Source organism: Pleurodeles waltl, chromosome 3_1 (assembly GCF_031143425.1).
Source record: "Pleurodeles waltl isolate 20211129_DDA chromosome 3_1, aPleWal1.hap1.20221129, whole genome shotgun sequence".
Classification (NCBI taxonomy): Eukaryota; Metazoa; Chordata; class Amphibia; order Caudata; family Salamandridae; genus Pleurodeles; species Pleurodeles waltl.
Window position 1 is genome coordinate 575,160,584 of NC_090440.1, and position 25,788 is coordinate 575,186,371.

A 25,788-nucleotide genomic window follows, 5' to 3' on the forward strand; every position below is an offset into this window, starting at 1 on the left:
CCCCAACCTTTTAACTTTCCTGCCATCCTTCTTGCCATTCCAACAAATGAATGAATGATAGGTGGGGGTAGAAGGGGATGTGCTCGTATGCTCCTGACTTTCGTTCCCAACCTTAGCATTCTTCCTTTGGTGAGTTTGAGAGGTTCTGGATGCAGAAATATATGAGAGAAACAAAAGCAGCGCCGTAGAAAGGAAGAGGGGTCTAGAAAAAGAGAGAAGGGCACACCAAAGAGCAAAGAGTGAGAGATCAGTACACTGCAGCAGTTAAAGGTAGGCTATTGAACAGTTAAAGATAGGCTATTAAAATAAAAGAAGTTGTTCTTGCCTGAGTGAATGAAAAATGCATGCCCACGGGTGACTTAACTACTGAAAGATCTCAGCTGGGAACTAAAAGTCGTCGGAGACACTGTGAATCAAGAGGGTTTTTATTCTGATTTGATTGCAACATTTATTTAAACAGGCACATGTTCATTTTCATGCCAAAGGTTTATTTAAAGTGATACCTGAAGAAATATCAGGAAAAGCTCATTGTAGTTGCTGTCCATCTCTCTAAACTGTCAGCAAATGATGTACTTTATTCAGTGATACTTATTTCAGAATGTAGTAATTAATTTTCTCTTAATTGTACCTTAAATTAGTTTAACCAAGACGATTGTGGTTTAATTGCACAGAAATTTAACAACACTGTATTGTGTTCCCAGGTGATCTGAGTATATCAGCTGATCGTTTAAGTGAGAAACGTTCACCTAATGATTTTGCTTTGTGGAAAAGCTCAAAACCTGGAGAGCCATCGTGGAAATCGCCATGGGGAATGGTGAGAATGGAGCTGGCGTATATTTGTCAATTTCTGTACTATGTCGCCAAAAAGGTCACTGTTCAGAGTGCTAGTCTGTGCCTACATTTTATTGTGCTTTACAACTGCTATGCCAAGCATAGTTGTGGGCTAACTGATTAACTGCTAGCGGTATCATGTATATATTTCATGCGAACTGCTGACGCTGTCACTGTTTTCCAGCGCTAAGAGAGCACTATAAGGCCCCCATTAAGAATAGCCTATAAAATACCATAATTCAGAATTAGGAGTGATGCAAACTTTAGCATACCCTTTAGTTACTGAGTATGATATAAGTCCGACCTGGGAAGTTACGTTTTGACAGGTCAGACCTGCTGAAGCTTGCCTAGTAGTGACTGGAACATGTACATTTGTGTAGAATAAGCAACAAGAGCCGCATGACATTCCACAGAATGTCATTACAAGTGCAGTATATCACACCCAATAAATTCCTACCCCCACCTGAGTCGGATTTTTTCAGAGCCGATACATGTTGTAGGGCCCACTGTGAGTTTGTAGCATTTGTCACACAAAGGCCATCTATCAAAAATTAGCAGATGTCCTTTTTATTCTTTTTATTAGAGTGTATATCCAGGATTACGTCCCAAATAGAGTGGGTGGGTTGAGGTTTGGCTGTTATTTCGAATATTTGGCTGGGGATGTTGTGTGTATTTTTCTTTCAGTAGTCATAAGCACTGAATTTTGGTTTACCTTAAGGTCCAAGTTTGCCATGAAGATACGGAAGTGACCTAACAGGCGTTGTAGCCCAATCACAGTTTTAGCTAGTAGGTCTATGTCATCAGCATATATCAGTGGTGGAACCCTGGGGACATCAACATTAAGATCTAATAAATTATTTTTGAGAAAAGGAAGGGGGCCAGGACACAGCCCTGTTGTACGCCTCTTGCAAGCTTGAAAGCTCCTGTTGTTTCCCCACTCAGGCCACACTCACACTGACAGTCACATCTGAGTGTAGTTCCCTTGAGAAATTTACAATACCCCTCTCTGCCCCAATTTTTGTCATAATGCTCCAGAGCTTGTATCTGTTGACAGTCGAACGCTGAACTCAGATCCATAAATGCTAACTATAGCATCCCCTCCTTTGCCACTAAATACTTATTCATTAATAGATATAAATTGAAACGTTGCTTAATTTTACCAAGACCAGTACGAAACCCAAATTGTAGCTCCAAGAGAATATTGTTCTTGTTTTCCCAGGTTTGCAATTGTTCTAACAGCATTCTACTCATTATTTTGGCAGTAGAGTTGATTAGTGATATCAGGCAACAGCATTGTTGATTACCCTTGGAGAATTTCTTAAATATTAGCACAATGACTGCATGTGACCTAGCTTCGGGGGGGCCGTACTTAAAGAAACTTTCAAAACATTGGTCAAAAGGGGAGCCCACGGGGGATGTTAGCTTGAAAAAGAACTGGTGGTATCCTGTCTGGCCGTGAGCTATTCCTGACGGACATCTATTAATAGCATATATGACATCACTCAGCTTAATTTCTGGTCCAGTGAAAGGCAAAATGGCGGGTGAAGATACTGTGGGACAATCATCCTCTATCTCAACAGACAGAGAATTCCTTGTAATAGCTGGGCCTGTACATGCTTGTGTGAAGTGTCTGATCAATTCATCCGAAGACATCTCTGTATAAAAGACAGTTTCATGAGTGTTCTCAAAATAATTACAATTTACAGTCTGCCAGAAAAGTTTGCTCTTTGAGTTCACTGGCCATGATTAAGGGCTGATACGCATCCTATCTTACTGCTTTTTTCTGGGCCATTAGTTCCTGCTAAGCATGGGCAGTGCAGGGGTCCCCCTGACCAGCACCCTCGCAATGTTCACTGTCTGCTTGGCATTGCGCGGGTGCTAATGTACCCTGCATCCTACACCGTTTACGAGCCTGAGAAATGCTGTAGGCTGTTTCCTGCTAGGCCAGTGGGCAGAAACTCAGATTTCTGCCCGCTGACCCAGTGGGAAAATCTTAATGGGCCTGGCAGGGAGGTAGCCAGTATAATGGCAACCTCCCTGTCGGAAGTTCGGCGAATGGTGTAAACCATCCGCCAAACTCATAATCAGGCCCATAATCTCTAACCCAGCTTTTAAAAGTTTGGGAGAACAAAATGAAGTCTTTTAAACTAGAGCATCCCCTCCCAACATACATTGGGGTCATAATTGTTTTTTTGGACAAAAAATCAAGGGCAGAATCCAAATTCTGTTTCATGAAAAGCAAATTGATTTCTTTTCTATATGGGCCAATGCGGAAATGGATAATCGGGTCCCCCTCTACATCCATGAGGTCCCAGCACCCTGTGTTAGATGCTAAACAGTATCTTGTATTAAAATCACCCAACCATAAAATCTGATATTTGCCATTGGTGCCATTTAAGCTTCTCCTCACAACTTTATGTAGCTAATTGACTATCACAGTATTGCTTCTGTCAAAAACGTGGTGTGCTTGGCAGGTTATTAGAATGAGTTGGTAATAGGGCAAATCAAGATTTGCCCAATAAGTGCTTGTAAAGAGAGGGAACTTATTGTAATTAAACATCCCTTAGAACCAGGTGTGGCAGGAGTGGTAGAAGAAACAACACCATCTATAAATACGTTTTCTGTCAACCAGGTTTCTTGCATGTGTAACACTTCATAACATCTAACAAAGTTTAGCTAATTTGTATTAGTCAATTTTGCAGCCATTCTTGCCACACTTGTAGATTTGTCAGCCTGAATATGAGAATCGTTCTTTGGGTAGTCTCCTCTGGTAGGGCCCATACTAAGGTATGCTGGGTTCGCTACAGCAGCTGGATGAGTGTTGGTCAGGTGACCCTCAGCAGATTGTTCAGGTTGACTGGGAGCTTTGACCCCGTTTTTGAGTCAATCAAGCTGTTTTGGTTGTGAGAGGGGCAAAAATCTGTTTGTAATAGTTATTGGGTGATGCACCTGAGCGGATAGTAGAGTTGCATGGCGTGCTGGACTATTTAAAAAAAAAAAAAGCCTAATGGGAGCATATCAGTCGAAGTCAGGATATTCACCAGATGTCTAAGCTTAGTCAAGATATCCTGTACAACCAAACTGTTCTTAAAGCTTGTGGCAATACAATCTCTATTATCAGGTTTGGGATGATTTCCTACTCATGAAACTCTTCGGATGTGATTTATCTAATTATGCTGGTGCCCAAGACCACCCACCCTAACATTGGTCTAATGTACCACCTTGTTTGCAACCTGATCATAGCTCTCAAAAAAGTCCGGCATAAGTGGACTAACTCCCTTGAGGACCAGTACATAGGGAATGGCCTTGTGGATAGCTGGAGAGTCGGTAAATCTACAGTGTGAGCCCTTTTAGCATGTCCCGCGTCCCTGACATGAAGGCGTTATAATGTACTTTGATGTCCCGTCTGTTTTCCCCATTAGTCTTTGGCATTTCACGGGTGTTCGAGAGGAGCCCTAGGGGTTAAAACCCAATTTGACTCCTGATAATGCTTGAGTAGCCCCCTTTGGCAGCTTCCCAGTCCAATGGAGTTGCTGCAGAAGCATCATGTTCGAGGCGGCATGTGTGGCTGCACATACCAATGTTCTGCATACTCCTGCCATCTGGTGTTGGGTCCGGATGTGTGCAGCTTGTTTTTTTTTTCAAAGAAAGTCTGTTGAGTCATGAGGTAGAGTGGCTCCTCCTTCTCAGTGATACTTTGCATGGGTATCAATTCCATTGCTATATTGCTTTCTCTCTGCTGTTGGGTTCGGACATGTGTGCTTATGCTAAGAGTCAAGATCGCCTTCGGATCTATTTTGGGGTTCTATATCTGTCTACTGTCAGTTTTTTTATCAATTGCATTTCTCCTCTCTACGAGTTGAGGTAGTACCAGCCATAGAGTTGACGGGACTCCGTCGTACCCCCAGTGGGCCTCTCCCTTCGGGACCTTCGAACTCGGTCTCCAGTAACATTTTCATACCATGCCCTCCTGGTGAAGGAAGAGACGCTATTTAGTTGTCACACAAAGTACCCACAAATCAACTTCCATCAGGGCTAACCTGTGTCTCTCTCTGGATCATGGGAAGGCGGACTGTAAGGCCTCTCAAGCATTCCGCTTGACAAGAAATGCTCCATGACCGTTGAGCATGCCGTCTCCTACAAGCAGCGAAAGGCCACCGGCGACACTCCTGACCTCTCCTGACATCAGGATGTCAGGGAGTAACAGCATCCAGAGCTTTCAGTAGCTGAAGAGGATGCTTTCTTGGTCGAGGTCAGCGCAGAATCCCATCCGTAGTTCAGAATCACTGACTTAATGCCGTAGTCTCATGCAGTGAGTACACTGCCCCTCAGCCTCGGATCGAGCATTAAAAAATACCTACATGTCCAGATCAGGAGGCCTTTCTACTATCACTGCTTGAAGGCCATGGTTGGCACTGGGAATTCAGTTTGGACGCCCCACCCTCCCCGGGGGAAACACCATCGGAAGCTGAAAACCTTGGTACTGACGTCCTCTACGATCTCCTCACCCGCTGGGCCCACCGTCAGTGTCTACAGTTTCAGAGCCGATTGGATCTTCGGCACCGAAACTTAAAGTTGGCTCGAAGCTGAAAACATTGCTCTCAACGTGAAAGAGCCAGTTCCTCACAAACTACAAGAAAAGCTGGAGACTCTGCAGCTACAGATCCAACTGAAAACTGGATGAATTTTAGCCAAGCCACTGCCTCTTCAGCCACCACCTTCTAAAAGACATTTGTCTTTCCAAGAGGCTTTGGATGTCCCCATTCCACCCAAACACAAAAAGATGGACAAGGCCACCAGTAGTTTGCATCCACCACCACCCTGACCACCTCTGCTACTACCAGCACATCTGCCACCTTCACCACCAATACCGGCCATCTTCACCGCAGTCTGACATAGATCCCTTAGATGCTTTCTCACAGGGATCCTCTTGTGATGGTACTGGTCGCCCTGATATTGGTGATGATTCTTTTCATGGCCCACCAGACTCTGATCTCTGAGACACTTATGATGTGGACCCACCAGGGAGCATGGACCCAGACTTGTACCCCTCACACCCATCACCTCCTGATGACTCCGCCATATGCCACAGGAGCACATAGCAAGGGCGGCTACATTTCATGGGGTTTAGCCTCATAAGGAACCTCTGGAAGAGGATTTCCTATTCGAGACGCATTCCTCCACACACAGGCATACACAATACCTGCCGGTGCTCAAGGAGATGCTTCGCCATACTGAAGACATATTCAAGGATCCAGTTAGGGCCTGTGTTATTACTTCCAGGGGCGACAAAAAATATAAATTCTCTCCCTCCGACCCTGTCTACATCAAAGGGCAAGTCCCCGATTCCTTGGTAGTCACCAGTGCTAGGAAAACGCCAACTCTCAAGTGTCTGGCGATGCCCTACCGCCCGACACAGCAAGTACAAGAATTGGCACAGTGGGGAAAAGGGTTGTAGCTCAGTCCTCTTTAGATGACACAGTTGGCTGCGTATTTCAGGCTTCAAGTCTGTTGTCCAACAGAATATTCTCAATGTCCCATTCAGCAAAGAACATCTGTTTGTCCCCCAAGTTAATGACACTCTGGAAAAAATAAAGGACACTGAAACGGTGAAGTCCATGGGAGCCCTACAATCTCCTACATTTAGGGGCTCTTTTCACGGTTCCAGCTATGGCAGAGGCTCAAAAACAACTGGTCTGGAAACCTCCACTTCATACCAGCGCTGGCAGAGCCAGTACTCCCCCACAGACTCCTACTATAGAGGCTTCTGTAGAGGAAACAGCACCAAGGGTAAAGGCAAAAGGGCTTCCCCATGTGGTGCCACAACTGCCAGCAAACAATGACTTGCTTCCCTTTCTCCCTGAATACACTACACCTTTCAGGGGATGCATTCACAATTTGTTACCCACCTGGCAACAGATAACCACAGACAAGTGGGTGTTGGGTATTATCCAACATGGCTATTGTCTGGAGCTCATTACCACACCTCCCAACATTCCACCTCACACTCATTGGCTCTCAGTAGAGCATCTAGCATTACTCAAACAGGAGGTCCAGGCTCTTCTTCTCAAAGGAGCAAATATTCCTCTCAAACACCAGGGACAAGGAGTATATTCTCTATATTTCCCCATACTCCAAATGGATGGCTCTCTGCGGCCAATCCTAGATTTAAGGACACTGAACAAATATATTCTTTAAGAGCATTTTCAGATGGTTAGTTTGTAAGACGTGATTCCACAAATTTAACAGGGTGACTTTATGACTATGTTGGGTCTCAAAGATGCATATTTTCACAGACTAGTACACCTTCGCCATCGCAAATGGTAGACTGAAAGCACTACCAGTTCAGAGTCCTTCCATTTGGGGTCACAACTGCACCACAGGTTTTCACCGAATGTCTGGCAGTAGTAGCTGCCCAGCTCCACAAACGGAAAACATGTGTTTCCCTACCTGGACGATTGGCTTATCAAAGCCACAACCCATGAAGAGTTTCAACAATATACTGAGATGACAATAGGCCTGTTTCAAGCCTGGGATTCACAGTCAGTGCTCCCAGATCCCACTTTCAATAGATACAGCCATATCTAGGAGCAATTCTGAACACAGAAACCAGCAGGCTAGCCTATCCCAATTCTGAAAGAGTTTACAATTTTTAGGCCCTACTACCTCAATTTCTACCAACTCGCCAGATAATGGTAAAGCCAATCATTCATCTTCCAGGGACAATGGCCTACTGTATCGCTATAATACACCATGCCTGCTTACACTTGAACCCATTGCAGGAACGTCTAGCTCATCAGTGGTCTCAGTCACAGGGCCATTTACAGGATCTAGTGTTCATAGACTGCCAAACATATCACGCTCTGCAGTGGTGGAATCCCATCAAAATGTTGAAGGGCCTGCCTCTTCTGGACCCTGTTTCCCACATAACTCACAACGGACACCTCACTCATGGGATTGGGTGCATATTTAAAATATCTGACAATACAGGTTATATGGGATGCCAAGCACCATGGTCATCATATCATCTTCCTCGAGCTTCAAGCTATTCACCCATCTTTGAAGGCTTTCCTTCCTCACCTCTTTCATAAGGTTGTCCTAGTCCGGACGGACAATATGACAGCAATGTATTATCCACAATAATGGTGTAATACGGTCTCTACAACTTTCACAACTGTCACAGACCATCTGGAAATCGGCTCTGCGTCAAAACATTCACCTGATATACCTACCACTATAGCTTGTTATGCAGCAAAGTGAAAACTGTTGTCTGCTACTGTCAAATTGACCTTTTCAAAGCCTGCTTTGCTTACAAAAGACTGGGTTAGCGTTCACCTCTATAAGATTACATCTTGCTGCAGTGGCTGCCCATCTCCAAAATAGGCACCACCTTTCTTTGTTCAAGGTCCCAGTGATTAAAGCCTTTATGGAGGGTCTCAAAAGAGTTATTCCACCACAGGTTCCACCCACACCTTAATGGAACCTCAATATTGTTCTTACAAGACTCATGGGCCCCACATTTGAAGCCCTACACTCATGCCCACTTCATTTTTCTTCCTTGGAAAGTGGCATTTTTAGTTGCCATCACTTCACATAGGCATGTTAGTGAGCTCCAGGCTCTAACCCTGGAAGAAACTTTTTTCCAACTGCATAGAGACAAAGTGGTTTTGGGCACCAACCCTAAATTTCTCCCTAAAGTGGTTTCTCTCGTTCACCTCAACCAGTCGATTCACTTGATATCTTCTTTCTCACAGCCAGATTCCGTTGCGGAAAGACCTCTTCATACATTAGATGTTAAAAGAGCCCTTATGTTCTATATTGGTAGAGCTAAAACCTTCAGAAAAACTAAGAAACTTTGTGTTGCTGTTTCACCTCCACACAACGGCAGCCCTATACCCAAATCTGGCATAGTCAGATAGATAGTAAAATGCATTCAAACTTGTTATGATTAAGCCAAAAGATCTTTACCTACTCCTCCCAGAACGCACTCTACTTGTTAAAAGGGAGCATCCATTGCTTTTCTAGGAAACATCCCACTAGCTGACATATGTAAGGCAGCTATATGGTCCACCTTTACCAAACTTTGCACACCAACACGCCAGTGTAGGTCAGGTAGTGCTACATAGTCTCTTCCAAACAACTGTACACCCACAAGTTAGCCACCGCTTCTGAGTGGAAACTGATTTACAGGTTATGCCGAGCATGCGTATCTACAGCCACACATGCCTCCAATGGAATATGTTACTTGTCCTGTAAGTAGTTGTTTGTGGCATGTAGTGCTGTAGATTCACACACACCCATCCTCCTCCTCGGACACCTGTGGTTGTTGCAATTTATTCTACCCTTTTTCACATGGACATCTCATAACTTACTCTTACTCTACACTCCATTCTCACCCTCCTACCGCAAAACAATCTAACAATGGAGTCGATGCCCATGCTCAGTATCACTGCGATGGAAGAGTCACTCGACCTCATGACTCAAAAGATTTTCTTTGAAAAAAAAAAAAAACCTGCAGACATCCGGACCCAACACTAGATAGCAGGAGTATGCAGAGCATGCAAATCGACAGCACTGCATTCCAGGAGCAGATGCTCACAGGGTAACATATTCCTTGTAAAAGGCTTAGAAGGTTGTATACATGAGCTAAGTCCTCTGACAAAATCTTCAAGTGAATCCAGCATGCCAAGGACAATTTTGATACCATCTTTTATTTTCCAGACAGGCAACTTTTTTGCTCAGTTCTAATTCTGGTATCATATTTCCCTCCCTGGAAAAATCAACACACTCTTCAGCTGAACAGGCATCCTGGGCAAACTTGCCTTTCCTACGCTGGGGGTAGCTACTATGCATGGATTCTTCTTTTTTGTTCCAGGGATTCTTGTGGTAAAATTAGACTTCTATGTCACCAAGATGGAGGGCCTAGTCACCTTGCTGTGGCCGTTCCCACTAGTTGCATTTATAACAGAGCTCAGTTGTTCTTCTTCTGAGCTAATTTCCTGCTCTATTGCCCCCATTGCATGGGTGAGGTAAGTAACTATAGACCTTATCAGTGGTGTGTCCTTGCCAACTATAGACTTCGTCTTAGCCATAATGATAGTAATAATACCTAGTACTTGTAAAAGTAAAAAATTCAAAGGCCAAACCTTAGACTGGAGAAGGATGGCGCATCAAATGGGTGGCTGAGCCCAGCCTCTTTAAGGCGCAGACGGCATCGCTCTTGGCCGGGTCTATGCCTGGATGTTTCCTGTACAGTAGGGAGCAGGCTGCGCTATGTAGTGCAATGTTGGTGGAGCCCTCCTCCTTCCCCTAGCAGGTTCACTGATCTCAGCAGGTCTCCTCAATCAGTCAATCAATCAATCAGGATTTGTATAGCGCAGCCAATCACCCATGAGGCTATCCAGCTGCTGAGAGTACTGCTGCTGGGGCGCTCAGTTGAACAGCCAGGTTTTGAGTCCTTTTCTGAATTCTTGAACAGAGGATGAGGTCCGTGGGTGAGGTGGAATATTGATCTAGGACTTTGCAATGAGGTAGGAGAAGAAGTATCCTACACTGTTACTGCGGCAGATGTGGGGGTGTGGGCGAGGCAGTGGGAGGCTCAGCGCAGGTTTCTGGAGGGAAGGTGTAAGTTCAGTCGGTGATTTATGTAAGCTGGTCCCTGGTTGTGTAGGGCTTTAAAGGTGTGGATCAACATCTTGAACTGGCATTTCTTCTGATTGGGGAGCCAGTGGAGCTTCTTGAGGTGGGGGTGATGTGGATCTGTCTAGAGAGGTTTAAGATGAGTCTGGCCACTGAGTTCTGTATAGTATGCAGTCTCTTGAGGAGGTGCGAGGTGATATCTGCTTAGAGTGTGTTGCTTAATCCAGTCGGCTGGTGGCAAGGGCTAGTGTGACGGTCTGTCTGGTGTCAATGGGGAGCCACTTGAAGATCTTGCGGAGCATGCAAAGGGTGGGGAAGCAGGTAGACAAAACTAAGTTGATCTGTCTTTTTGTGGTGAGCACATTGTCCAGGATGATGGTAAGGTTGCGGACGTGCTCGGGCAGAATGGGTGAGGGTTCTACTTTGGGCGGGGGGCAGGGGGGGGGCACCAAGCGTCATTCCATGGTGAAATATTCTTCCCAAAGATCAGCACATCCGTCTTGTCTGTGTTGAGTTTTAGACAGTTGTCACTCATCCAGTCTGCGATGCTCGTCATGCACCTGCGGAAATTGGACAGTGTGGTGAAGAGGACTTCTAATACCAAGATGATGAGCTGGATGTCATTGGCGTAGGATATGGTGTTTAGTCCGGGCGATGTGACAACGTTAGCCATGGGTGCCATGTAGGTGTTGAACAGGGTAGGGCTGAGGGATGAACCTTGAAAGACATTGCAGATGATGTTCTTGGGTTCCGAGTTGAAGAAAAAAGAGTGGATTCTCTGGGTACTTCCGGTCAGGAAAGAAGCGATCCTCTTGAGGACATCTCCTTAGAGTCCAATGTTGCGAAGCCTTTTGATCAGGGTGTGGTGTAGTACTGTGTCGCATGCTGCTGAGAGGTCGAGGAGGATCAAAGCAGCAGTTTTTCCTTGGTCGGGGAAGGTTCTGATGTCGTCTATGTCTGCAACTAGGGCGCATTTGGTGCCATAGTTGGTGCAGAATCCTGCTGGGACCCATAGTACCCTTGCAACAAACAGAATGTCCTACACAGCGGGGAGAAGGCAGTGATATGTAACGCAATGTTGCCTTCCCTCAGCGGGCTTACTGTTCTCAGCAGGTCTCCTGGGACTTGTAGTCCCCTTGCAGCAAACAGAATATCCGTTTAGTATTCCTTGTCCAAGGAAGAGGGAGGGTTGCTTATGACTTTGATGTGAATATTCCTCAAAGAGAACTAAGGTTACAGGTAAACAGCTTTTCCTTCTCTTCCAGGGGCTCCTCATCAATAGTCTTAAGCACTGATTAGAATAGCAAGCACATCCCTCAAAGAGTGGATAAGAAACAGACACAATCCCACCAGTTACCCAAAAAGATTCCTCAGTAATGCCTGCCCTTCTTGACTATCTTCTCTGGAGTATAAATCTAGACAGTAATGTTTAGTAAAAGTGTGGATAGACCTTCAGGTCTCAGCTTTGCAAAGTCTGCAATGGAGACATTTCTACGAAGGGCTATAGTGACTGCTTTATCTTGAGTAGACTGAGCTGTTGCCGTACATGTATGGGTTTCTTCACTTACTGATATACAAAGGCTATACAAGATACTAGGCTAGTCTTCCCCCCAACGTTTTGTCTACCTCCTCCACTTTTCTGAAATCGTTTTTGCTGGCTTTAGAACTCTGTTTACTTTACTACTGCTAACCAGTATTAAAGTGCCTGTGCTCTCTTTCCTAAACATGATAACACTGGCTTAACACCAATTGGCTTGGTTCTTTTACTTATATGTCAACCTGGCAAAGTAACCCTTTTGCCAAGACTAAACCGTCCCTTTTTTTACATATGTCAACTCCAAGGTAGGCCCTGGACCACTCAGAGGGCAGGGCGAAATGTATTTAAAAGGTAGGACATGGACTTCTTAGTTTTTCATGTCCTGGTATTGAAAAACTCCCAAAGTTGTTTTTCACTACAGCACAGCCTATTACTCCATAGGATAACATTGGGATTACCTTATTCCATTTTAGAAGTGGAATTCACAATCTGGGATAAACGTTTAAAGTTTGGTGTCTCTGGAATTACAATTTAAAATCACCACTTATGGTGAAGTCGGATTTTAAATAGCAAATCCTGAAAATGCCACTTTTAGAAACTTGGCATTTTCTTTCTTTAGCATTGGATGCCTACTGCCTCTCTATGGTCATTTGCTTGGGGTGGGTGGTAGCTGAGTGTTGTGTGTTTCCCCTAGACAGCCACACACAATTGGAGCTTCTGTGTGACTTGATGTGCCATCCTGTGAGGATGGGAAGTGGAGCTGGACCCGCATCACACCTGAATAGGCTGTGTCCTGTGTAGGAAGCTGACTCTGTACATTCTATTCCAAAATGAGGTATAGTGGGCACAGACTCCGGTGGATCCCCAGAGGCTTAACAGAGGATAAAGTAGCTAATACTAATGCTCTCTTTGGTGGGAGGGTGGTCGAGCATTTAGGCTTATCAGAGGGTAGTGCAAAGCAGTTGTTGTACACATACAGTCAAGAAATAAGGCACCCACTCAATGACTAACTCCAGGCCAATGTTTTTATATAGCAAAAATACATTTTATTACTAGATTTATGTACCCAAAAAGATCTTTTTTGCAGGTATGTACAGTTGTAAGTGTGTATCAAGCTTATATATGAAATGCACTTTGTTTTTCGTTTTACAGGTAAAACAGTTTACAAGCAAGTAACACTTTTCATTTTTAAAAGTAGTACAATTTCTCATAGGAACCAATGCAGTTCTAGGGGAGGAAATGTTTTAGCACAGTTTACAGGTAAGTGTTCGACTTACGATCCCAGTCTTCAGTGGTTAGGCGGTCAACCGGTCAAAATTCAAGTTGACCTTTAAAGTGCACCACCAGCAACACTGGGCCAGCCGGGTTCAGAAGTAAAAGTTGGTGTCAGGTTTTCAATGGAATCCTATGAGGGCTGGAGACACTCTAGAAGAAACAGGCTGCAGGTAAGTACCTGCAATTTCAGGGCACAGACTTGAGGGGTTTAGAAGAGCACCAGGGGGCCAGAGGTCAGCACCAAACACATGCCCTCAGCTGCACAGGGGCGGCCAATCTGGGAACCCTAGGGGTCACAAAGTTGCTGCAAGCTGGGTCCACGGGTTGGTTGTCACAGTCAGGGGGTCCTCAGAATTTAGGCTGCCGACGTTGTTGTGTTGGCCAGGAGGGGTTAACCCAGGGTGGACTCGAGGGCAGAATCGCCTGGGGACCTTCTCTGGCTGTGGGTGTCAGGTGCAGAGTTAGCAGGGCTTGCGGATCGGGCGGTCTTGGAGTCCTTCTTGGATGTTTCTTGTGGACATGGCCGCATTCCTCTGGAGTTCTTGGTCCTCTGGTGGGCAGGCAGTCCTCTGGGGGTTTGTAGAGGTTGCTGGTACTGCAGGATGCGTCGCCTTTTTGTAGCTGGAGTCTTGAAGCTGCAGACAGACAAGTAGGGCTGCCGCCAAGTCATTTGGCTTCTGTAGTCTTCATTTCTAGAGTTGGTTCTTCAATCCTTCTTATTCTTCTTCTTGAGGTCACCAGGAATCTGAAGAGCAAGGTTCAGGAGTGCCCCTAAATACTAGATTTAGGGGCATTACAGGGGTCAGCAGGCAGTAGCCAATGGCTACTGTCCTTGAGGGTGGCTACACCCTTCCTGTGCCCTGTCCCTTTGGGGAGGAGGGCACATTCCTAACCCTATTGGCTAATTTGCTCCAAAAGAAGATGGAGGATTCTGCAAGGAGGGGGTCACTTCAGCTCTGGACACCTTAGGGGTGATCCCATCTGCAGTGGTCACTCCTCCTTGTTTTTCCTAATTTTCCTACCGGACCTGCTACCAAAAGTGGGGGCTGGTCTGGGGGGCGGGCACCTCTGCTAGCTGGAATGCCCTGGGGCACTGTAACAGGTGCCCTGAGCCTTTGAGACTCACCTACAAGTGTTGCAGTTCATGCCGGGGGTGGGGTACATGATGCAGGCTTTGTTCCTGACCCCAGAGACCACAAAGGCTCTCACCCCATGGGGTCACAAACTTGTCTGTTTGTGGCAGGCTGGCACAGACCGGTCAGCCTTACACTAAAGGGTTGGGTGAAATATAGGGGGCATCCCCAAGATGCCCTCTATGTGCATTTTACCATAAATCCACCACTGGCATCAGTGAGGGTTTAGTGTGCTGAATAGTTTGATACCAAACTTCCCAGTCATCAGTTAAGCCATCATGGAGCTGTGGAGTTCTTAATGACAAACTCCCAGCCCATGTACTTAATATGGCCACATTGCACTTACAATGTCTAAGAATGGACTTAGACACTGTAGGGGCATATTGCTCATGCAGCTGTGCCCTCACCTATGGTATAGTGCACCCTGCCCTAAGACTGTAAGGCCAACTGGAAGGATGACTTACCTATGCCACAGGCAGTGGTTAATAGGCATGGCACCTAGAGGGGGATGCCAAATCAACTTTACTTGTTTCTCCCCACCAGCACACACATGTTGCAGTGGCAGTGTGCATGTGTTTAGTGAGGGGTCCCTTAGGGTGGAATAATACATTCTGTAGGCCTTAGGGACCCTCGCTGGCCAAAGGCCCTTGGTACAACTGGTACCTTTTACAAGGGGCTTAGCTGTGTGCCAGGGATGTGACAATTGTGGAAACAGTTGTACAGTTTTTAGGGAAAGAACACTGGTGCTGGGGCCTAGATAGCAGGATCCCAGCACACACTCAGTCAAGTTAGCATCAGGCAAAAGGTGGGAGGGGAGGTTTAACCATGCCAAAAGGGGCACTTTCCTAAATCCGGTCCCCACACAAAGTGCTGCATAACCCCCTGTCGGTAAGTCTGGAGCCAGGGTAGGAAGGACAGGATATCTTTGCATTTCCAGGGCATGTCTCTGACGTTTACCTCACTTCCAAGTCCCAATTTGGTATAAGTACTCGACCTTTGACACCACCAGCTCATTACAATTCTGGACCTGTGATCAGTCTACCGGAAGGACTGCTGTGCTGCTGAAGTACTCCCACTCTGCTGACCTTCTGTTTTGCTGGACTCTTTGCCTTTCTGAGCTTAACTGCTACCTGCAGTTCCCCTGTCTGGGTGAGAAGGCTGAACCTTGAACCCAGAGTGACTCCAAGGGCTAGTTGACTGGCCTCCTGATCCAACCATACAGACTTCCAACCAACCCGCTCCTGCACCTGAAATCTGCCAATTGTGAGTCTGCTCTGCCAAGTGGTTCCACCACAATCCTGGACCCTTGGAAGTGAGCCTACTGTGTTTGTTCCAGCTGGAGCAGAATTGATGCATCACTGTTGCATGGAATAAAAGCGGTGCATGGACTTCGAAACCACTGTGACGCTTTTCCTGGCTCAAATTCCTTGCATCCCCATTGACAGCAGCCTCAACGCCGAAAGTCTGCATCACAGCCTGTGTGGTCTTTGGAACTAATGCATTGCCTTGACTGCACAATGCATCCTCGACCCTGGTCTTAGCAACACAAGCTCTGTGGCCTGGATCCTCGACGTTGATGCAGCAGGAACTTGCACCCGAACTCCACCTCATCTTGGAACTGGCACATCACCACTACCGCGTGGAGAAAATCAACGCGTCCCCACTACTGCATGGAGAACTTCAACGCATCACGTGGTTTGGAACTGATGCAGCACTCTACAATCAGGATTAAGGTACTTTTGTTCAATGGGCCTAAATGGGCCCCTGTACCCGAACTGCACTCCATTGAAGTCAGCCGGAACTTTTGACTTTGCCCTGGTCCAGCGAGACCAGATATCCTCAATTGGCACTTATTGCTTCTGAGCTCTATTTTACAGTTTAATCTTTAAAAATTCACACCTCAGGTACTACTCATTGGATTTTTACCATTTTGGTCTTGTTTTATTTATTAAATTAAGTTCTATTTGTATAACCAGGTGTGATATCTTTTGTGTGGTGTTTTCACTGCTTTACTGTTGTGTTTAAGTGTTGCACAAATACTTTCCACGCTGCCTCTAAGCTAAGCCTGACTGGTTTGTGCCAGGCTAACAGAGGATGACCACAGGTTAATTTAGGGTTGGCCTGACACCCTCACTAGGATTGCGGTTGCTGCTTGATTAAGGTGTCTACCCCAGTCAATCAGCAACCCAGTTTTTAACACCATCCATATGGATTGTTTTGAAGAAGGCAAACCAGTTTTCACTGGTCCATAATTTATGAAAAGTCTATCCAATTTTCTTATGTGTCCAGTTTTCTACAAATAGAATTTCAGGACCCTTGATACATCAAGGGAGTAATAATCTCAGTTTTCATAACAGCAGTAATGATTGGCTTTCTTTAACTTGGGGCTTCATATGCAGCACAATACTACTAAAAGTAGTAAGGAAGTCCAAAAATAAACTTGACTACGTATGTAAATGTTTCAGAACATCCTGCAGCAAACATAGAAAGAGGAATATGACTCCCAGGATAGTTTTTGTACAGGGAAGTGTCCCATCCTGCACAAAAACAATGCTGCATACAACCCATGCTCAGTGGTGCAAGGGGGCCTGCATTGGTGCTAGGCAGCCTATTGTGCTCCAGCGCACGGGAAAGGACAGGAATGTGCTGTATTGCCTTAATAATGGTGCATTCCTGTCCTTTCTCAGTCACAAAGTGCAGTGCAGCAAGGTGACTTGCTGTGCTGCATTGTGTGACTTCCTTATAAATGAGGCCCTAAGACTGTAGCCCACATTTAGGATACACATGATCAAACGAAAAATGTTACCTGTTCTGTAAGCATCTGTTTGTGGCATGTAGTACTGTAGATTCACATGCACCCATGCTCTTCCCCGGACACCTGTGGCCATTGCAGTTTCTCCTACTATATCTTTTTCCTTTTATACATGGACATCTCTTTACTTATCACTTCATTTCACATTCCATCCCCCACCTGCCTTCCAGGAAAACCATCTGAAAATGGAAGTGATGCCCATGCGCATTATCAGACATGTTATAGTTACCTTAGGGCATGAGTTATAGTTTCCTGAGATAACTATAACTGCTGAATTTCCATTGTTTTATATCTGCAAAATCTGAACCTAGCTATAACATCTCTGTAGCCTTTGTTAGTGATTTTTTATATATATATATATATATATATATATATATATATATATATATATATATATATATATATATATATATATAATATAGTGTGTGTGTGTGTGTGTGTTCGATGGCATGTGTTGCTGCAGATACACATGCCATGCATAGGTCCCGCCATCTAGTGTTGGGCTCAAGTGTTTCAAGTTGTTTTTCTTCGAAGAAGTCTTTTTTCGAGTCACGGGATCGAATGTGATAATGTGCATGGGCATCAACTCCTTTGTTAGATTGTTTTCTTTCTGCTGTCGGGTTCAGACGTGTTTCCTCTCGCTCCGAGACCTTAGAATCAGAAACTTTATGATAACTTTATTCTACCGTTGATATTGTTCTGTTCGCGTTTCCATCTGTAATCGAGTCGCTAGTACCGTCGGAAACCAGAAAACGCCTTTTTGTGCGCTCGTGCCCTTCTCGGGCCTGTTCAGGCCTACCACGCCGGAGCCTGATGGATCGGACTCCATCCCGATTCTGTCCTCGATGCCACGCAAAATTCCCCTAATCAGATCAACACGTGGTGTGTAATCTCGGTTTCTCTCCCGAACATCGAGAAGAAGACTGTGAAGCTTGCCGGTCATCCTGGTCGAAAAAGGCACTGCGTGACCGGCGAGTCCACCAACACCTTAGAAGAAGAGCAGACACAGACAACTGTTTCGATCGAGGACACCGACTCTGAAGCAGATGAAGACAGCCTACTGATCACTGTGGTTCAGCATGTGAGTACACCTGCCCCTACGCCCACTTCCAAGAGACCTATTAGGCCTTGGGTGCACCACTGCCAGAGAGCCATGGTTCCACCCGAAAGAAAATCATCGGCAACCGACCTTCGGGTTCGGCGCCAAAAAAGACCACACTTGTTTTGATGCCGGAGTCAAGCAAATCTATTGAAAGCTCCACATCCGAGCTGAGCCGATGTCCACACTCTTCAGAATTGAAAATTTGACGCCTGGCTTAGGAGCCAAAACCACAGGCTGTATCTTCGGGACCGAAAAAGTTATCCACCACTTCGGAGCCAAAAAAATCTTTTTATACAGAATGACAAGGACTTTCGAGCCGATTAAAACACAGCTCAAAGACAATTAATAATCAATCCTCTAAAACAGCTAGAACATCAGAATATCTTTCTGAAGACTCAGATATTCAGCCAATCCTTCAAATTATGGACACCCAACAAAGAAAGATACATATCCAAAAGGAGACTGGGAAGATCATTGCTTCACCACCTCCACAAACAAAGAGAAAGCTGGCGTTTCAAGAGACTCTTGACAGTGCTCCACCACCAGCAAAGATCTTTAAAAGGAAGGAGAAACCATCACCTTTACAAATTTCTCCACCACATTTGCCACAACTTTCTGTATCTCCACCATCTACTACCCCACCACCATCGCCTTCACCAACACATTCCCATACATATTCGCATGGAGAAACAGTTGACCCCTTGGACTTGTATGATCCAGATTCCGTACCACTGAATGACCCAGACCTCTATCTGTCCAAACCTTCGCCACCAGAGGACAGCTCTGCTTATACACAGGTCATTTCAAGAGCAGCTGCGTACCATGGGGTTCAAATGCTAACAAACCTTTGGAGGAGGATTTTCTTTTCAACGCATTGTCCTCCACCCACTCACAATACCAGTGCTTGCCGATGTTGCCTGATATGTTTAGACATGCAGACAACATATTTAAAGTACCTGTTAAGACTTAGAATTTTAACTCCCAGAATAGACAAAAAAAACAAGCCTGCACCAACAGACCCAGTATATATTACACAACAGGTACCACCAGATGCCGCTAGGAAAAGGGACAATAGCCAGTCTTCAGGGGATACCCCTCCCCCTGACAAAGAAAGCAGAACATGTGATGCTGCTGGTAAGAGGGTAGCTACACAAGTAGCTAACCAATGGCACATTGCCAATTCACAAGCCCTGCTAGTGAGGTATGACAGGGCACACTGGTACGAAATGCAGGAATTTTTACAATACCTGGCAAAAGAACATCAAAAAAGAGCTCAACAAATTGTTGAAGAAGGTCAAGCAATTAGCAATAACCAAATAAGATCTGCTCTTGACGCAGCCGATACATCAGCTAGAAGCATAAACACCAGCATAACCATCCGTAGGCATGCATGGTTAAGATCTTTGGGGTTTAAACCAGAGATCCAACAGGCAGTGCTCAATATGCCCTTTGATAAAAAAAAAACATCTATTTGGACCTGAGGTTGACACAACTATTGAGAAGCTCATGAAGGACTCTGACACTGCAAAAGCTATGGGAGCTCCAAACACTACACCTTATAGAGGTTCCTTTCGTAAACAGCAATTTAGAAGAGGTTTCAAGCGCCAGTCTGCAGAGGCTTCCACCTCGCAAGCTAAACAAGGTCAGCCGCAATACCAAAGAGAAGCGTTTAGAGGCTCTTACAGAGGTCAACACTTCAAATCCAGAGGCAAATTTCAAGCCTCAAAGAGTGTCACCACTCCCTCAAAACATTGACTTCCTCAGTATACCACAACCCCACACATCTCCTTTGGGGGCAGACTGCAGCATTTCCATTCCCATTGGCAAAACATCACAGACCAGTGGGTGCTTTCAATTATCTGCAATGGTTACTGCCTACAACAAGAGGTACAATTGCTATTACTAACAGAAGCAATAGAATTGGTTCCAACCTCTCAACAGGGAACAGGAGTATATTCACTATATTTCCTCATACCCAAAAAGGACCCATTCTGGATCTCATACCACTAAATCTATATATCCTGTCAGAACATTGTCACATGGTAACTCTGCAGGACGTCATTCCACTACTGCATAAACAAGATTACATGACTGCATTTTCATATCCCCATACATCCAACTCATCGAAAATACCTAAGGTTTGTAATAGCAGGAAACCACTACTAATTCAAGGTTCTTCCCTTCTGCATAACAACAGCTCCAAGGGTTTTCACAAAATGTCTTGCTGTAGTAGCAGCTTACCTAAGAAGACAACACATACATGTCTTTCCTTATCTAGACGACTGGCTAATAAAATCAAGCAATATTATACAATGCCAGGAACACACTCAATACACAATAGAAACCCTACACACATTGGGGTTCACTATCAATTACCAAAAATCTCATCTTCAACCAGCACAGGTTCAACCTTACCTAGGTGCTATTCTCAATACCCAAACGCCTTAGCCTATCCAAATACACAAAGGATACAGGCTTTTCAAAATCTTATATCACAGATACAGCCCAATAAACGTTACACTGTAAAGTTTATCATGAAACTATTGGGAATGATGGCATTATGCATAGCAATAGTACTGCATGCAACATTAAACATGAGAACACTAAAACAGTGCCTCTCATAGCAATAGTCTCAAGCACAGGGCCAATTTCAGGATCTAGTGTTGTTAGACCACCAAACGCACAAATCTCTTCAATGGTGGAATCACAACAATTTAATAAAGGGGCGGTCATTTCCGGGCCCTGTGCCTCAGACCACAATAACAGACGCATCAATATTAGGTTGGGGAGCTCACCTGAACAACCTTACCATTCAGGGGAATGGAATTCAATACAGTTAATTTATCACATAAACTATTTGGAATTGTTAGCTGTGTTTCTTGCCCTAAAAGCTTTTCAACCCCTTCTCAAGCACAAAACAGCTTTGATAAAAACAGACAATATGACAACAATGTATTATCTGAGGAAACAAGGAGGAACACATTCATCTCAACTGTCCCTTCTAGCCCAAACAATTTGGAAATGGGCGATTCACAAGCGTATTTACTTACTAGCAGACTACATCCCGGGAATACACAATCGGCTAGCACACCTGCTAAGCAAGACACGGCAACAGATACACGGACGGGAGATTCCTTACTCAGGTACTTCAACAGTACTTTCAAAGGTGGGGAACACAAGAAATAGACCTCTTCGCAACAAGCGAAAACGCAAAATGCAAAAACATGGCATCCAGGCACCCAGGCACCCACACCCTCTCTCCAAGGGCGATGCTCTCTGGATCAGCTGTTCAGGGATATTTGCTTATGCTTTACCCCTCTCCCACTAATTCCATTTCTGGTCAACAAACTGTCTCAGACTTCTCTCACCATGATACTCATAGCCCCCACGTGGGCACAACAACATTGGTACACAACACTCCTAGATCTGTCTGTAGTACCTCACTGCAAACTTCCAAACAGACCGGATTTGTTAACACAAAACAAAGGTCAAATCAGACATCCCAATCCCAGTACTCTCAATTTAGCGATTTGGCTCCTGAAGTCATAGAATTTGGATATTTGAAACTTCCATTAGAATGTATGGACGTTCTCAAACAAGCATGGAAACCTACAACTAGACAATGTTATGCTAACCAGTGGAAACGTTTTGTTTATTACTTTCAATCTAAAAATATTGACCCACTTACAGCATCTATACAAGATATTGTGTCCTACCTACTTCATTTGCAAAAGGCAAATTTAGCTTTCTCATCTATTAAAATTCATCTTACTCCTATATCAGCAAACTTACAAACTATACAACATACTTCTCTCTCTTTAGAGTTCCAGTTATTAAATGGAAGGACTACAACGTATTGTTCCACCAAGAACCCCACCAGTTCCTGCTTGGAATCTAAATATTGTACTCACTAGACTAATGGGGCCACCATTTGAACCCATGAATTTGTGTGAGATTAAATTTCTAACTTGGAAAGTCGCTTTCTTAGTAGCAATTACTTCATTACAAAGAGTTAGTGAAATACAGGCATTCACTCTGGAGGAACCTTTTTTCCAAGTACACAAGCATAAAGTTGGACTTAAAACTAATCCACAATTCTTGCCAAAGGTAGTATTGCCTTTTCACATTAACCAAACAGTGAAATTGCCAGTCTTCTTCCCACAGCCAGATTCAACTGCTGAAAGAGCCCTTCACACTCTTGACCTTAAAAGAGCTCTAATGAATTATGTGGATAGAACAAAAGAGTTTAGAAAAATTAAACAGCTTTTCGTTGCTTTTCAACAACCACATAAAGGTAATCCTATCTCTAAACAAGGATTAGCTAGATGGATTGTTAAATGTATTCAAACATGTTACATTAAGGCAAAACAACAACTTCGCTAACACCTAAAGCTCATTCCACTAGGAAAAAAGGTGCTTCTATGGCATTTTTAGGAAACATACCAATGGCAGACATATGCAAAGCTGCCACATGCTGTACACCACATACATTTACAAAGCATTACTGTGTGGATGTATTTTCAAAGCAACAGGCCAGTGTTGGTCAAGCTGTAGTAAAAACATTATTTCAAGCAACTTATACTCCTACAGGCTGCCACCGCTTCTTTTGGGGAGAGCAACTGCTTTTAAGTCTATGCATAGCATATGTATCTTCAGCTACACATGCCATTGAACGGAAAATGTCACTTACCCAGTGTACATCTGTTCGTGACATGTAGTGCTGCAGATTCACATGCATCCTCCCCGGAAGCCTGTAGGCGTTGCAGTTTTCTTATTTGTACATATGTATATACATTTACATTTGCATGGACATCTTATTTACTTATTACATTTTATCGCACATTTACATTCTTTCACTCTATCACTCCTTCCTACACCCCTTTGCGGGAAAACAATCTAACAAAGGAGTCGATGCCCATGTGCACTATGACCGAGAAGAGGAGTCACTCGATCCTGTGACTCGAAAAAAGTCAGTGGAGAATCTGCCACGATATTGCTAATGTACCCTCTGTAAATCTCTCCCATGAAGGATAGACTAGAGTAACAAGATAGCAAAATCCAGAGAGATGAGGGAAGACCAGCTGGTCAGCGAGGACAACCCCACGTGTGAACTAGGGGCTTCTGGTAATCAACTAATATTACAGAAACAGTCATCTAAAATCGCGTTTTTCAATGGTGAGCGGGGCGGCAGCCCCTCGAATGGTGAGGAGGCCTCAAGAGTCCTACATGGAAAAAGTATAATTATCTGTCACTGCCCTGAACAGGGAACTCAGCGGGTCAATGATAGGCCGGAAACTGTCAAAATCCAGGAAAATAACCCACAATACACAAGCGATCATGCCAAACCAGTCCCCGAGTAATAACAAACAGATTTTAGATCAAGTTTACTATCCCTGGTCAGATTGCTCGCACAAATAGTGTGGCACAAACAAGAATATTGGGACATCGGGCATTGCATGCCAAGGTGATCTCAGGTGATAATAAACTACTTTTAATCCCTTGTTACAACTCGAAGGGGGCATTCGACATCTTAAGTAGAGGTACAATAATGAAGTTAATAAAAGCAATTCAGCCCCTGGCTCATATTTCAGCAACAGAATTGATGGCATTCACTCCACATCCAAATAATAAAGATAAAGAGGTAACACTGACATCTTGGGATGTCTGCCTTATTTGATCAAATCTTAGCATCTCAAGATATATTCAGCGCATGGGGCATTGCTTTGCAAAAATCAGAACCATTTTGATACCCCAACAGTCTGATACCGGAACAAAAGAAAGGTTTGATTTTAAAAGGGGCAGTGGGAGTAGAAACTTCCACATGCATACGGAACACCTAACAATAGTAAACACCAAAGCATGCGTCATCCTGGTACATTCCAACAAGTTTTCTTTGGTACGCCCCCAACAGTCAAATGGGCATGAAGGCAAACGTTTAACACCAACAATCGTAACTGGTCCTGATGAAAACCTAGAAAACATCCACATATGCTCCTGGAATGTTCACATTCTAAAAAACCTGGTTACTGATAAGGCTGCTTCGAGTTTTTTTTTTTTTTTTTGCAGCAGTATGAAATCATCATGTTTTAGGAAACATGGTGTATGGAGCCGATACAAATCTCTGGATACACTGGAATGGACGTCTCCGCAAAACAACCTAAAAAATACAGACACCCCAAGGGAGGACATACAACATACTGCTATACAAAAATCAATTGGGTGATCAAACAGATTGACTTGGGAATCGATTAGTTACGTCCAATAAAGCTGAAACATCGGGTTTCATTAGGTAATAACAGAACTTTACTACTGATCAATGTATATATCCACCCAAACAAAACTCAAAATATTGAAAATACAGAAACACTGATCAGTATTTTTAAAATGCTGCACAAGCAACTTAAGGACGCTATCTTCATCGTCTCTGGCAATTTTAACCAAGACTTGAAAAAAGACAATACAAAACCACTTAATGGAACACATCTGAATATAAGGTTTGGAAATCTAGTCTTGCGCTGCTTGATGCGACTCACTGAGGACGCTTCATCAGCACAAGTAACCTTCTCAAGTGGCACCAAAAAATCTAATATTGATTTTACATTAATAAACAAATCCACACTGCATTGATCTTAGCATATAGGATCCAACAACGCACAGAGAGTGATCACTTCCCAGAACTCATTAAGGTCCGGAATTAATGAAACTGGCTCCCCTCCGTTAACACCATGATTTCTGCCCCTGTGACTTATGATACAAAAAAATTAAAAATAGAAGGGGCCGGGCCTGGAGAAAGTGATGGAAGAAGTGTACCGCCGCGTAGGCACAGTTGAAGAGCTTAAAGAAATATTTAGAACACAGGAACAAGAAGAGCACCCCCAAGGAGAACAGGTGACGGCTTGGAAGCACTTCTGTGAGTCCTTAATGAACAAATTTACCATCAAAAAACTCCTCCCAATCTCGGTAATAGAGGAAAATAACAAAGTTAAGAGTTGAAGAGCTGATAAGCCATGGTACAACAAAACACTGCGTAATTGGAAAAACCAACCTCTAGAGAAATAAAAAAAAGTCCTAAAGGACATACGCCTGAGAAGGAAAATTAATAATACAAAGCTTTCTGAATGAAGAGACAAATTCAAGAAAAACTGCTGGACGGCAAAACAGATATATCATGAGGATTTGTGGACTAAGCTTCTCATGTCCAGCAAACAAAAAAATAGCAAACGTTTTTGGGAACTGATAAATGGGCTAAATCAGGGAACAAATTGACAAATTAATGCAGGTATTGATGCAGCTACATGGGAAGCCCATGTATTAACAATGTATTCACTCCCAGAGCATCACGTGATGGAAGGGGCCACACAGGGATGAGACCTTAGTAAGACAAACCTCGGCTTTAGAGTGAAAACGGAAAGTGACCTGTCTCTATCTGATATCGAACAAAAACACGTTTTAATGAACA

General features: G+C 44.2%; 1 protein-coding gene across 2 annotated transcripts in view; it reads left to right on the forward strand.

The window, feature by feature from the left end:
* Positions 1 to 25,788, forward strand: part of CARS1 (cysteinyl-tRNA synthetase 1) — a 344,636-nt gene that overhangs the window by 127,381 nt on the left and 191,467 nt on the right. For both annotated transcript variants that reach the window (XM_069223014.1, XM_069223013.1), the window contains one exon: positions 702 to 814. In XM_069223014.1, the coding sequence (XP_069079115.1) occupies positions 702 to 814 (113 nt within the window). The remainder of the gene's footprint in view (positions 1 to 701; positions 815 to 25,788) is intronic.